The sequence below is a fragment of the Strongylocentrotus purpuratus genome, unplaced genomic scaffold (genome assembly GCF_000002235.5).
Source record: "Strongylocentrotus purpuratus isolate Spur 01 unplaced genomic scaffold, Spur_5.0 spur5_scaffold_3, whole genome shotgun sequence".
Taxonomy (NCBI): Eukaryota; Metazoa; Echinodermata; class Echinoidea; order Camarodonta; family Strongylocentrotidae; genus Strongylocentrotus; species Strongylocentrotus purpuratus.
The window spans coordinates 28,212,665-28,227,350 of NW_022145609.1; the positions used below are offsets into that span (position 1 = coordinate 28,212,665).

At 37.2% G+C, this 14,686-nt stretch overlaps 1 protein-coding gene across 2 annotated transcripts; it reads right to left on the minus strand.

Annotated features, from left to right (window-relative positions):
• Positions 1–2,850: 2,850 nt before the first annotated feature.
• Positions 2,851–10,312, minus strand: LOC590496 (NAD kinase 2, mitochondrial). 2 transcript variants are annotated; one of them, XM_790099.5, is made up of 8 exons: positions 9,784–10,312; positions 8,628–8,716; positions 7,919–8,170; positions 6,907–7,131; positions 6,150–6,245; positions 4,996–5,051; positions 3,936–4,113; positions 2,851–3,091 (listed from the first exon to the last, which is right to left on the minus strand). In XM_790099.5, exons 1-8 carry the CDS (start codon positions 10,174–10,176, stop codon positions 2,956–2,958), a joined length of 1,425 nt encoding a protein of 474 aa, XP_795192.4. In that variant the 5' UTR covers positions 10,177–10,312; the 3' UTR covers positions 2,851–2,955. The 2 variants fall into 2 exon arrangements, with proteins under 2 accessions (XP_795192.4, XP_030852705.1); XM_030996845.1 differs by lacking the exon at positions 8,628–8,716 and having other exon boundaries at positions 9,784–9,882.
• Positions 10,313–14,686: the final 4,374 nt, after the last annotated feature.

Below are 14,686 nucleotides of genomic sequence, written 5' to 3' on the forward strand. Positions count from 1 at the left end.
GACGAGACTGTGTCTTTCCCGTGGCCTGACTCGGAGGCCAATTGGGTATAATACGACTAGGGACGACATGACCACAGTATTCACGTGCATGCAACATACACAAAACTAAAACGTGAGGAAAACTTAGGTCTGTTTCACGAGCGCTAGCGAGCGCTGACCGTTAATCAAGTCAACTTGTTTATGTGCAGTTGTCCAAAAGAAGTCGTAGATGGCGTTAACCAGTATTTGCCATGCTACACCCCTTTTAATGACGTTCTGCAGGACTGTTTGTGAGCACCCTTAGCTGCAAAGAGCCAGCTGATCATGCATTACCTCTTCACAATACAAGGATCTCCAGGCATTGTGTATGGTGAATACATCACCAGCTGGACCTGTGCAGATGGGGTGCACATGAACATCACTGCGGAACTCCATAACAGAGATTTATGAGAAAATGAAATGGAACAATACTTTTTTAAGTGTACATGTACGAGTGCAATTTTACCCATATTATGAATATGAACATTGGTGCACCCATATCTTTTCAAGCAAAAAAAAGTACACACATATAGAAGCTTCTTGTTTATCCCTAAAAATGGTCTCAAGAAGAAAAGAAAATGGTGAAAAGTAAGAAGAAAAAAATTTAAACTGTATTTACAGTTTTATTATTAAGTTTTTATATTTCATATCCTCAAAGTCATCCCATTTTATGGGTATCTGCAGCAACATGAGGGCAGCCAATAATTTCTTAAACTAAAAAAATAATAAAGTGAAAAGAAATTGAAATGAAACAAACAGCAAAAAGACTATTATCAATCCAACAGATTACGGTAACTTTTAACTTTGGCACGAGCTTTGCATGTATACCAACTTTATGGAATAATAAAGTTAAGCACACATGTTCTGTCAAGAAAAATAGCAAACTAGATAGAACTTCGACTGCGCGCAGTCGAAAATGATGCCTCCGTCATAGAGCAATTTTACAAACCAAAACAGAAGAAATTTTTCAAATTCAAGTTCAATTGTAATCCATTAACAGGTTCTCAGAATATCGTGATTACAAGCAATTTCTCATATACATATATGACCCTAAAATCTATTCAGTAAGATGCAAGATGTCCTGAGTTAAATAGTAATCCATCTGTCAGTTCTAATGAGAATGCGTTCACAAGCTATTTTTGCATACATAATGAACCCATGACCTTTGACCTCATGACCCAAGAATCTACTCAGTTCATTGGCTCTGCAAGATACAAACATGATTTAAGTTTGGCAGGAATCCATCAATCGGTTCTTCAGATAAAGCGATCACGAGCTGTTTTTGCATACATAATGAGCCCTGTGACCTTTGACCTCGTGACCCCAAAATCTAATCAGTTCATCGGCTCTGCAAGATACATACATGACCAAAGTTTGGCAGGAATCCATCAATCGGTTCTTCAGATAACGCGATCACGAGAACGGGACGTACGGACAGACGGACAACCCAAAAACATAATGCCTCCGGCTACTTCGTAACGAAGGCATAAAAACAACAAACATATACTACCATACATACATGTACAACATCGATACATTCCCTTGGTGGACCTCGTTGTACGGGCTGTTTTAATGACTTCCAATCTATACTTCATATTGTGTAGCTCTCATAAAGAGAACTTAATGTTCAATCATTATGTATGGTACAAGTTTTTTTAAGGCCACTGCTGAAAAAAAAATCCTTGCATCAATAAAGTGAGAATAATTGTAAGATATCCCTCTGTCTTGCAGCACAAAGTAATGATAAATCCACAGTTATGAGCGATTTAACTCTCCAACACTACTAGCCTACCGGTAAGTAACAAGACCGCCCCTTCAACTCAATGAAGATGAGGTATTTCCTAACAGCTGCATGAATTAAATTGACGACACAATAATTTTCTTTGTCTCAATACAATGTTACATGTATGTGTTTATTTAGAAAATATGACTTAACTAATGACTATTAAATTTTGCAACAGTTCAGTTTTCAAATTAGATCATGTGTTGCCAACTTGCAGACTTTCAAAGCTTATTTTATGAGTATTCAACCCATTTTTTGAACATTCAGTATGGCAACAAAACTGGTTAAGAAATGTATCACATCTTTGATTTTTCTGCTATGAATATTTTGTGATTTTATCACTCTACCGAAAAGGATAGCGTCAGGAAGAAAAAAAAGGAGGCTAAAATGCATTTAGGATCAAGACCAAAGTGATAGGAGAGGGAGTGGGAAGGGATTGTATCATCTTCTTTTCCTGTTGTCTTTCCCCCTCTCTCTTCCTTCACCATTCATTGATTGGGGGAAGGGGGGGGGGGGGGAGGCATGTGTCTTTGCCACATATCTTGACATCACAATGCATTGACAAGGCTTCAAGGTGTTCACATTGACCGATCCACAAAGGGAGACCAACATCAAAGGTTGGCCAAAACTTCTCGATCATCATCCTTTCATGTTAAGTACATTTTCTCCCCGAAAGGCTCCTTGATCATTCATCTCCTAATGTTGTTCAGAGAGTCCATTGCATTCATTTCAATGCTTAGTGATCCATCAAGGTCGACAAAAAACTTGTTCATCATCCATTTTACAAGTTTTTGTAAATCTTTGCCATTGAAAGATCCCCATTTTTTCATCAATCTACTACATGTACCTCAAAGGTGCGTGTGTGTTAAATTGGGTTTTTACAGACGTGTATCAATCAGATATGATTATTTACGTCCGGGGACCGACCTTTAACGTCACCATCCGAAAGACGTTACTCAGTTTCGAACCTGCATCCTCGGCTGAATCGGTTTGTAACTTCCACTGTTAGCTGGATTACAGGCGCACGCCACAACGCCTAGTGCTTAATATTTCCTTTTTTATTTTGATGGTTAAGCTCCATCGAGGCACACTTAGACTTCTTGCCCACCTATCTCATATGTTCAGTCCACAGATGGACACTCAATTCTTGATCATCAATCTAACTCGACGGTGTTGAGCGCATCCTTCTCGTTGATTTCCATGGTAGCGATCGCCCCGTCGTTGAAGATGAAGGAAGATCCCGCATCTATGACCAGAGACGCATCCCAACATCGAGATCTCATCACGATCCTGGAACAAATAAATCAACAAAGACGAGTCCAAGCGGTCAATTTACAAACACACATCCAGTCATGGAGAACGGAAAAATAGGGAAAATAATAGATATTTAGCAAAATTGAATTGTGTTCCTAATTAGTAATCATTAAGATATTATTTTGAATCCTTAAGCCCTAAGGCTAGACAATCTGTCTACAATATCCTCTCTCTGTTGACTCTTTTCAGCCCACTATTTCAGCTTGTCCCGCTAAAGCCAGGGCAAAAATTGAGAAGGGTGTATCAGATTCTTATTTTTCCCCACAATTAAAAATTATATCCATAAAAATGTACATGAGGGACTACACACAAAAAAAAACATAATATTTTGGTGACTAAGCACATTGGAATGAAATCTGAACTTGTGGCTTTAGAAAATTTGGTGTAAAACATCTGAAAAGGCTTATACAATAAAATTGATGAATTATGACACAGACAAGCTGAATTGTGTTCCTAATTAGTAATCATTAAGATATTATTTTGAATCCTTAAGCCCTAAGGCTAGACAATCTGTCTACAATATCCTCTCTCTGTTGACTCTTTTCAGCCCACTATTTCAGCTTGTCCCGCTAAAGCCAGGGCAAAAATTGAGAAGGGTGTATCAGATTCTTATTTTTCCCCACAATTAAAAATTATATCCATAAAAATGTACATGAGGGACTACACAAAAAAACAAAACATAATATTTTGGTGACTAAGCACATTGGAATGAAATCTGAACTTGTGCCTTTAGAAAATTTGGTGTAAAACATCTGAAAAGGCTTATACAATAAAATTGATGAATTATGACACAGAAAAGGAAATGTACTTGATTACTTACTTCCTAGCAAAACCCCTGGGCATGTCAGACTGGTAGACTCTGTTTGTTACGGGATCTCTGACCGTGTATGCCATGCGAGGATCAGCACCGTCAAACAGGAGAGAGGAGTTGAACCGGTCTGCTATCCTCTCCACTGTGCAGTCCTCTGTAGCTAGGTTGCTGCCTGTTTCTTCGTTGGCTGTGTGGACAAAGACCCCAGGAGAAAATATGAATTGAATACTGTACCCCAAAAGAAGCAGAAACATACAGTTAATAATTAAATTATTTGTACCCCTTGTAAATGTTTTTTTTTTTTTTTCTTAACTCGGGAATGAAATGTGGACTGGTCGAATTAGGGCATTTGTTGAATGCTTTTAGATGTTATATTAATACGTCACATCGTCAAGACACATTTATCGGTACAAATCAATTTTTATGCATACTTAGAAAATTGAAATACTTGGTATGAATAATCTAGTTGTTAACGGTACATGTACATTGGCATGACAAAAAGAATATAGAACCTTTACCAAAAGCACCATGGATGAAAGAGCATATTGAATTCTGGTAATCATGGAGAAAAAATATGCGCAGAATCAAATTAAACTTACACTTAAGACGACAAACAAATGTCTGCCCTATGAATCAGGTAGATAACATGTCTGAATAATAAGCAAAGGAGCATGAGGAGAGCTGTCTAAAAGTAGTTGGCCTGGTCGCATTTTGACCACAAGAACTTGTGGTCGGTCCCATGAGTATCGTGCTTTTGGTGGAATGACATAAATGGAATTTTTATTGCCAATATTCTGGAACTTTATTCTTCAGTGATCTAGTTTCCAGCAAGATGTGTGTATGTAGCTGGACCAAATAACCCCTTTGAATCCATGAGAAGCATTTAGAATTTCTCTAAGTCTCTTTGAATTAAAAAAGGTTATACAGTCAGCCTTGTTTAATTAACTCAATGTAGTTTTGATGAAAGATATCGATATTCAGGTCAAATATATTTACATTTTGCCTACCCATTGTGGGAGGACATCTCAGAGTATGATAATAAATGGACATCGTCTTCTACAATACTCACTTATTTTCAGGATGTCTTTTACACTTAGGCAAGATAGTTTGTTGATGTTGAAAGACCTGAAATGAAAATAGAAGTAGAAAAAAACATCAATGTATTCAGACCAGTACAGTGTGTATCAAAAAAGGTGTATCCAACTTTGGTAGCTCCTAATTAAAACGTCATAACCATTATGACTTTGAAATCTATTTCATGATGAAGAGTACGGTAACTTGTTTTCTGTCCAATGATACAATACCCTCTTCATAATATTTCTGCTTTTGATAGGCATTTCCTTGAGTTTGAGTTGATAATTTTGATATCAACAACTTTTCCCTTCAACTGTCTAACGATCAATGTAAATATTTTTTTGGAATGAGATACCATACAGAGCTTTTGACCCACATTTATTACTTCAGCCCAAACTTGGTACAAGAGCATTTTGACGATAGTTTTTGAAAAGCTTGCTGCTCAGTCATCTGTGGCAGCACAATTACGAATATGGTATCATTAGACAGGGAATTGGTTATCCTTAACCATGAGATATGATTCACTTATAAATTACTAAAGTTGGGTATATTTTTTAAATATGCACTGTATATATGATTCATTGCGATGGACTGGTTCCTAATCCGAGTAAGGGAATAGGCTCCCTCTGCTTCAATAGCTGTCTATCCTCTCACATTTTTTTCTTTTCTAATTCTACCCCCTTGTGAAGAACTGCTAGGTTTTGACACCTTCCCCTAGGGAGAATTAAAGGCTGTCGTTATAGGACTGGTTTAATCACTCATAAGAAATCATACTGTCCATCTAACCCAAGGAAATAGTTATCATCACATATTAAAAAGACATGATGAAGAAATAGACCCTGCCCCTTCCTCTCCAACCCCATGTACATTTTATGGAAATCTAGGATAATGTGAATTGAATTCAATGCTGCTTTCAGGGTTCGTATACGAGTTACAACAAGCCTATGCTTAGAATTAGCATGGTTCCGGGCCCTGTTTCATAAAACTGGCTATCAATAACAAGTTACAATAGCGGTTATAAGCTACTGAAATTGTGGCATTTGATTGGTTGAGAGCAAATTTGTCATAGATATTTAGCATTTGTTATTGATACATGTTTATGAGCAATTTGATTCTAGATATACGAGGGAGTATAATGATAGCACTTACCATGACGATGACCCAGTTCCTGTTGACACTGTGACCCCTGAACTCTTCTGTTTCTCCATTGGGCCGTCATCCACGGACATCTCATAGTAGGACATTCTGTATTAAGATTCAACATGAAAACAGAGCACTTGTCATAGAGTTAACATGTTGAGCAGCAGTGTCAATCAACTGTGGATTAATTGATCCTACATATGCTTAACAATATATCTGAGCTGTGACACAACCATACTTTAGCAACATTATAATGATAAAAATATTTTGGGTTTATACAGTGCTTAATACATCAAAGATGTTCCTAAGCGCTTTACAGATATTACCCTCATTCATTGGATTCAGGCTTGCCTGCACATTCTCCACTCCCCAGGGAGCATTTTAGCCAAGAGTAATTTTGCAGATGCTCACAATACAATGCTGGGCAAACTACAACAACTTTCGCTTCCTACCGGGTGCCCATCGAACACCTGGGTGGAGAGTGGCAAAAGTGGATTAACGTCTTGCCAAAGGACGTTAGTGCCGGGCTGGGACACAAACCCTAAACCCTTGAATTGAAAGTCAAGTGAATGGACTACTATACCACAACACTTTTTAAAAAAAATGGCATCTAACAACATTCCCCTCTTTTGAGTAAAAAAATTTGGAACAAATTTGGAAGAATAGAGAAAATACGGGAAAAATTGGGGGGAATTTTTTTTTTTTTTTTTTAAATGGAAAACATTGGAAACCGATTTAAATCGGGTAATTATCAGGCCTGTATTACCTTGAAGAGAGTGACTCTCCAATGAAGATCTCATTCAGAGCTCTAACAGGCAGCACCCTAGGTCCCTTGACCATACAATCCAGTCCCTGGTGCATACGCCTCTCCTGCTGGCTATGGGTGTGGTAGTGCTCTGGGAAGCTCAGCTCCAGCTCATGGAGATCGATGGGGTCCTTGTTGACCATGCGGCCATCTACGGTCACTCGTATCCTCTGACGCCTCATCCACCTGTCCAGGGCAGACGGAGGAACCACAGAAAAGTTTTTTTTTCAAGTAAAGATTCAAAGGCAATCAGGGGGGGGGGTGTTTCACAAAACTTGTCATCAGTGACAAATGACAGTTTTTGTTATAAGCTACTGAAATCCTTGCTTCTGATTGGTTATCAGCAGAGTTGTCACTGATTTTTGTCATTTGTCATGAAAAAAGGCTTTGTGAAATGGATCCCAGGATTTCAGAGCTACCTTATGAGAGAAGCAGTCCTAAATAGTTCATCATGCAGAAAATAAGAAGGACTGACTAGAAAATGCTAATATTGTAACTTTGTGAGTGACTGGAGGATTTGTTAAATTTGGATCAATTGCAACTCTGTTAGATGGGGCCACGGATTCTTACACTTTAGTCTTCCAAGGAGCAAATGTGCAATTGCATTTTTTGTGATTGACTGCAGTTGCAATTAGAAACAGACAAAGAACTACTCTCACTAAAAAGTTGTAGCTATGTGAAAGAGATGAGAGAGGGTGGAGGGATAAAACATGCACATATAAGTGCAAATGCATGTGATGACTGTAAACATTGGTCAATTAAGAATTTGAATGACTGAACTCGTACTTTATGGAAACAGACCAAGAACTACTCTCACTAAAAAGTTGTAGCTATGTGAAAGAGAAAAGAGAGAGTGGAGGGATAAAACGTCCACATATATGTGCAAATGCATGTAACAACTGTAAACATTGGTCAATTAATTACCGGTACTAGAATTTGGAGAAACATGGGGATGGATCTAAATGAAGATTACCTGAAATCGCCAGACAGTATCCTCTTCATGGCATCTTCAAAGAGAAAGGTATATCTGTTGGGTAGACATAGATGACCCTCAGACCCTTCGGGGTCGGTGTTGACCCCTATCACCGGTGTCTGGTCTAAAACCTTACTTGCAGCTAGGAGGAAGGTGCCGTCTCCTCCCATAGATACGATGAGGTCTGCCCACCTGACTGCAGCATCGTTGAAGTGGTAACGGTCAACAGTTCTTGTCTCTAAACCTAGCTTTCTAAATGAGATGAAAATGGGTGAATAAAGGGAAAACACAATGAAGAAATGGGGTTCTAAAGAAGGTGACAATTTTGGTCTTCTCTCCTATATGTATCCAACATGGGAGGAAATTCTATAAGTCAATTGTTTTCAAAAACAAAAACAATACAAATGTCAGATTAAATGTTTGTTTAAACGTATGAAGGCATCCCACCCCCCTCATTATGATTAATGGAAAACACTCACTCAATCAGGGCTAATTATCTTGATAAATACATAACTCAGAATTTGGAAATCATAACAAAAAAATTGAAAGGACTGAGTTAATCTACAGTACCGAAAGATAATCATCAAATGGGTCAATCCCTCACCGTTGAAACATCAACAGTGATCAAATTTAAAATGGAGGTGAAAACTGTCTTTTTTTTTTGCCTGCCGAAGGAGTATAAGCTGCAGGTGTACAAATCTCATCTTACTGGAGAATGTTCTTGCATCTTTCTGTGTTTTCCGAGTGAACTCTATGACGATCCTTCAGGAAATCAAGGTCTGATCCTCTCTCCAGCAGCTGCATATATGTAAGAAAATTGTGAAAAACCCTTACCGTAACCATAGATCCTAGGATTCTCTTAATTTGTAACTTTTCTCATCCTAATAGGTAGGAAATAACATTTCGAGCCATGTCCAATAAAAAAATTAGAAATTTAAAAAAATCTGATTGGAGGTGGGGTACAAAAGGAAGATCTCACTTTTCAGTGAAACTAAAAGAGTTAGATAATAACATTAATTTTGTGTGGTAAATCTTAAAAGATGGATTTGATTTCGAAGTAAACAGCAAAGAGGACAAAGTCACACAGACAAATGGAAAATGAGGAAAGACTTCCTTTTGCGACAGCGACTCAAAATGAAAAACAAAGTTTCTTGTATTGTCTTATTTCACTTTCTTTCTATCTCTCATTGTCTCTCTGACTTTTCCATTGTTGTCTCAACAACTTGTAATCCTCCTGATCCTGTGATATTAACATAAAATGAATTATAAATTTCACTTTTTGTTGAAAGCCCCAGGGATTTGATACGTACTGCACCTATTCCAACGGAAGACGGTGACGCTCTCAATGTACCTGTGATGGGGTTTGTAACAAATTTCTAGGCAGATTAGACTTTATTTTGTAGGTCGCTAGGAGGCGCTGTTTAGAGCCATATTTCAGAGTCGATTTTTTTTTTGCCTTGTCCTAACTCTAACGCTAACCCCATTTTACCATGTTTGATATAGACTAAATTATTATATCATATTATTGCATGTATAGTCTATAGATATCATTCTAAGGAATCCGGGCCAACTCCAAAGACAACTCGGCCCAGTTGCAAAAACAGTCAGATTTTGTCATTTACCCTATCCCTAAACCTTACCCTAAACCAGCTGGGCCGAGTTGTCTTTGGTCAGAGTTAGCCCGACTCCCATTCTAAGCTGTACCCAATTTTGTTTTCTTTCAAGTTTCAATTTGGGTGGCTGTCGCGAAAGGAAGTCTTCCCGAAAAGGATAACGTAGATACACCTTCAAGAAAAAAAGAGAAGATGTTATGATACATTGCAGATGTGGACAGACAAAACTCTAAAAATTACTCTTAGTCTTACCCTCCGTCTAATTTGTTCTTCAGTCTCGACTCCACCGAAGCGCTGTTTCTCAAACATGTATCTTGTTGTTTTGGGAACAACAAGAACATTTGAAAGATGATGATCATAGGAAGAGGAGAATGATCTCCTGTTCTGTCTCCTACTAGTCGGTGTCAATCCATGACATTTCTTAAGAAAGGAGTCATTTTTATGCTGCTTACTCCCGGGATCACACGTAGTCAAACAGCAGATTGTTCGAGTAATAACCATCGGGTTGGTACAAAGTCCAACCGCTCGACTTCGGGCAGCTTCCAATACGTGCAACCGTTGCAACTTTGTCCTAACCAGCTGCCCTCCCAGCGTACGAATTTTAGCTTGAAAACATGGTAGGCATGCTGTTTTAAAACACGCCATTACGATGATAAAGATGCCTACATTTATAAGTTCAATGCTGCACAAACAATTCTCACAATGTTGTCTTCTTTATAGAGTTTTCGCAAATATTACTAATAAATTGTTTCAGGAGCCGACGAAAGTTTCACGCAGCTCGACTCGCACACCAAGTAGTCTTTGTCCTAGACTTCCAAAACTTTGTTTGTAAATTAAACATGAATCGATGCAGTGTAGTGTACAGTTGCATAATCATATGGGGACACGTTTTGCTAATGAAGATATTTTGATTGTTCCTATAAAAAAAATTTACCTTTCATCAGATGTGCTAATAATACAGAATCGTTGGTTCATAATAACATAATTTATTCTCCCTCTCCTCAACTCCCCCTAGAACCTCACCTCAGCACGATCACAAAGACTTGAAGAAAAATAATCAAACCAAGGGCAGTCACACTATTGCATTACCAATATATAGATTATAACACATCATTGTCATATTGAAATGCTTCAGTATGTAATTATCTCAAGGCTATAGAAATTGCCTTTGGTTAATTGACTTTTATTTGTTTGAAATAAAGTTTTGCCATCATGTTCCTCCCTTTTTCACATTCCATTATCCTTTAGAGTCATGTCTGTCTGTCTGTCCATCTCTTTTTCCAGCTTTCTCCACTCTTTCTTTCTACACATCTCCCTCTCTCAGCTCATATATCCCTTTCTCTATTCTTCAATTTCATCCTTAGTGATCAGTATTGGAGTTGGAAAAGCTGAACATTTACTTGTTGAGAATTCTCATTTGAAAAGCTTGCAAAACTATATGTCCTTATCAAATAAAATTATGATGTATTTTTGTTTAATTGGGGCCCTTTTTCCTACCTCTCCCATTAAAGGTAATACAAAGTTTTGGTATGGGGTCGTGAATTTGGTTCAAATGAACATATTGGAAGCATATGCGATCCTATAATATTCACTGATTGTTGTCGCGGTCGAAATCGACTCTAAACTTATGAAATTGCTAATAATAAAACACTTTTATGTTGTATAGCTCCTTCTCAAGGTCAAGATATTGATTAAGCTATAAAACAATGTTTCTTGACTAAAATCGACCGATTAGCTATTCCTGTTCGGTAATTATATACCACAACTACATATTCTGAGATTTCCATGGTCGCAGCTACCATTGTACGGCCGTATAGGAGCTATTTGAAATTTAATAACATTTACCGGGAGCACCTGTAAATCCTTATATTCAATATTTCTCGAAAGCAGAAGTGTTTTAGGAGCTAAAATTTCTAGTGCTTTTAATACTTCCACAGGGGCATCCAAATATATCAAAATTGTAAAGATTCACTATCCACCCATTTTTCAAAATTTCCCAAAACTTTGTAATACCTTTAGGTTATGGCTATGGCACATTATATAAAGCCTAAAAAATCCAGTGTAAGAAGACCATGCAGGGGGGGGGGGGGTGTTTCACAAAGATCCTAAGTTGAACTTATCTTTAAGATGGACTTAACAGTTATGTAAATTAGCCATTAGTATCTTTGAAAATATTTTGTAAAAGACATTTTGAAAGGCATAAAATTTTGATTCGGACCATTCATATTTTCTATTATTAAGGAGATTTTATGTTCTTGATGTGGAATTTATGAAAAGTTTAAAATACTTGAATTTTTGCTTTTTAATGTATTTTATTTTAAGGCTACAAATGGCTCTCCATAATGTTTAAATCCAACTTAAGCTCAACTTACGATCTTTGTGAATAGAAACAGAACAAAACTCAAACCTGACCAATATATATTTCTGCCAACGTCTTTAATTATTCAGCAATAACTAGTCTATATACTATAAAACTATATAACTATAACAAATATTATAAAAGACACACAGTAAGATACATAAATCATGCATTTCATATCATATCATATCACATTTGGGTATACCTTGTTCAGCAGGGCACCACACTAACTTATTAGACTCTTATAGTTTACGTCTTTTGAGTTCTGAGGAAATTATATTGTCTTAGAACTGCTTCATTCATGCATTACATGTACAATGTTATAAAGATTAAATATAGCATAGATCATATTGCACTACAATCCTAAATCCTAAATATAAACAAAAATAATTCTGCAATACAATTTAATCTTTTATGTGCCTCAATTTAAAGAAATTTTACAAAAAATTGCAAAATCTTTGGTCTGGTCTTAATTACTCGGCTACATTAATCATCAACGCTTCATTAATTTTTTTTTTATAGACATGGAGCAGTTTCTGGTAAGTTTGATTAAACATTACCAGTAGCTGCATCACATTAAAAGAATTATACATTTAAATGAATTTCAGTATAATAGAAAAATCATCTCAAACAAAACTAGATGGAATTTTGACTGCGCGCAGTCGAAAATGATGCCTCCGCCATAGAGCAATTTAAACAAGTTTGGAGTTTAAATCTCCAGTGGTTCTTGAGATATCATGATAACAAGTCAATGTATGGAATTTCATAAGTTGACCTCTGTGACCCTTGACCTTTGACCTACGTGCTCCAAAATCTAATCAGATTGTCTTCCTATGGTGATACACACTATCATTAAGTTTGAAGTTTAAATCTCCAGTGGTTCTTGAGATATTATGATATGGTGATACATACTATCATTAAGTTTGAAGTGAAAATTCTCCAGTGGTTCTTGAGATATCGCGATAACGATCTCAATGTATGGAATTTCATAAGTTGACCTCTGTGACCCTTGACCTTTGACCTACATGCTCCAAAATCTAATCAGATTGTCTTCCTATGGTGATACACACTATCATTAAGTTTGAAGTTTAAATCTCCAGTGGTTCTTGAGATATTATGATAACAATCTCAATGTATGGAATTTCATAAGTTGACCTCTGTGACCCTTGACCTTTGACCTACGTGCTCCAAAATCTAATCAGATCGTCTTCCTATGGTGATACATACTATCCTTAAGTTTGAAGTTTTTACATCTCCAGTGGTTCTTGAGATATCATGATAACAATCTCAATGTATGGAATTTCATAAGTTGACCTCTATGACCCTTGACCTTTGACCTACGTGCTCCAAAATGTAATCAGATTGTTTTCCTATAGTGATACACACTATCACTAAGTTTGAAGTTTAAATCTCCAGTGGTTCTTGAGATATCATGATAACAATCTCAGTGTATGGAATTTTATAAGTTGACCTCTGTGACCCTTGATCTTTGACATACGTGCTCCAAAATCTAATCAGATCGTCTTCCTATGGTGATACATACTTTCCTTAAGTTTGAAGTTTAAATCTCAAATGGTTCTTGAGATATTGCGCTAACAAACTCAATACAAGGAATTTCATAAGTTGACCTCTGTGACCTGTGACCTTTGACCTACGTACTCCAAAATCTAATCAGATCGTCTTCCTATGGTGATAAATACTATTCCCGAGTCTTAAGTTTAAATCTTAAATGGTTCTTGAGATATTGTGATAACGGTCAAACGGGACGGACGTACGGACGGACAACCCGAAAACATGATGCCTCCGGCACCACCTCCAAAATCCTGAACCACCCCGGCCCTTACCATTTCGGCCTCAAATTGGTGTTTATTCAAATTATCACAATATTTGCCCCTACGCCCCTATCAAAGGGATATGGGGGTCAAGATCCATCTAATGGCATGTATGGACATTCATTGTGGGGAATAACCTATTAAAAAAAAATATATTTTCCTCCAAAATGCTGAACCACCCCGGACCTTCTAATTTCGGCCCGAAAGTTGTGATAATTCAAATTTTTACAATATTTGCCCCTTCGCCCCTTTCAAAGGGATATGGGGGTCAGGATCCATCTAATGGCATGTATGTACATTCATTGTGGGGAAACTAGCCTATTAAAAAAATATAATATTTTCCTCCAAAATGCTGAACCGACCCGGCCCTTACCATTTCGGCCTGAAATTGGTGTTTATTCAAATTATCACAATATTTGCCCCTACGCCCCTTTCAAAGGGATATGGGGGTCAAGATTCATCTAATGGAATGTATGTACATTCATTGTGGGGTAACTAGCCTAATCAAAAAAATATAATTTTCCTTCAAAATGCTGAACCACCCCGGCCCTTACCATTTCGGCCTCAAATTGGTGTTTATTCAAATTATCACAATATTTGCCCCTACGCCCCTATCAAAGGATATGGGGGTCAAGATCCATCTAATGGCATGTATGGACATTCATTGTGGGGAATTAACCTATTAAAAAAAATATATATTTTCCTCCAAAATGCTGAACCACCCTGACCTTCTAATTTCGGCCCGAAAGTTGTGATAATTCAAATTTTTACAATATTTGCCCCTACGCCCCTTTCAAAGGGATATGGGGTCAGGATCCATCTAATGGCATGTATGTACATTCATTGTGGGGAAACTAGCCTATTAAAAAAAAAAAATATTTTCCTCCAAAATGCTGAACCACCCGGCCCTTACAATTTCGGATCCAAAGTTGTGATAATTCAAATTCTTACAATATTTGCCCCT

Coding starts and splice junctions, on each gene's coding strand:
- LOC590496 (XM_790099.5), bottom strand. CDS start 10,176: ATGGCGTGTTTTAAAACAGCATGCCTACCATGTTTTCAAGCTAAAATT. Junction 8,717..9,783: donor AAGAACAAATTAGACGGAGG/GTAAGACTAAGA, acceptor ACATATATGCAG/CTGCTGGAGAGAGGATCAGA. Junction 3,092..3,935: donor CCCAGGGGTTTTGCTAGGAA/GTAAGTAATCAA, acceptor TATTTGTTCCAG/GATCGTGATGAGATCTCGAT.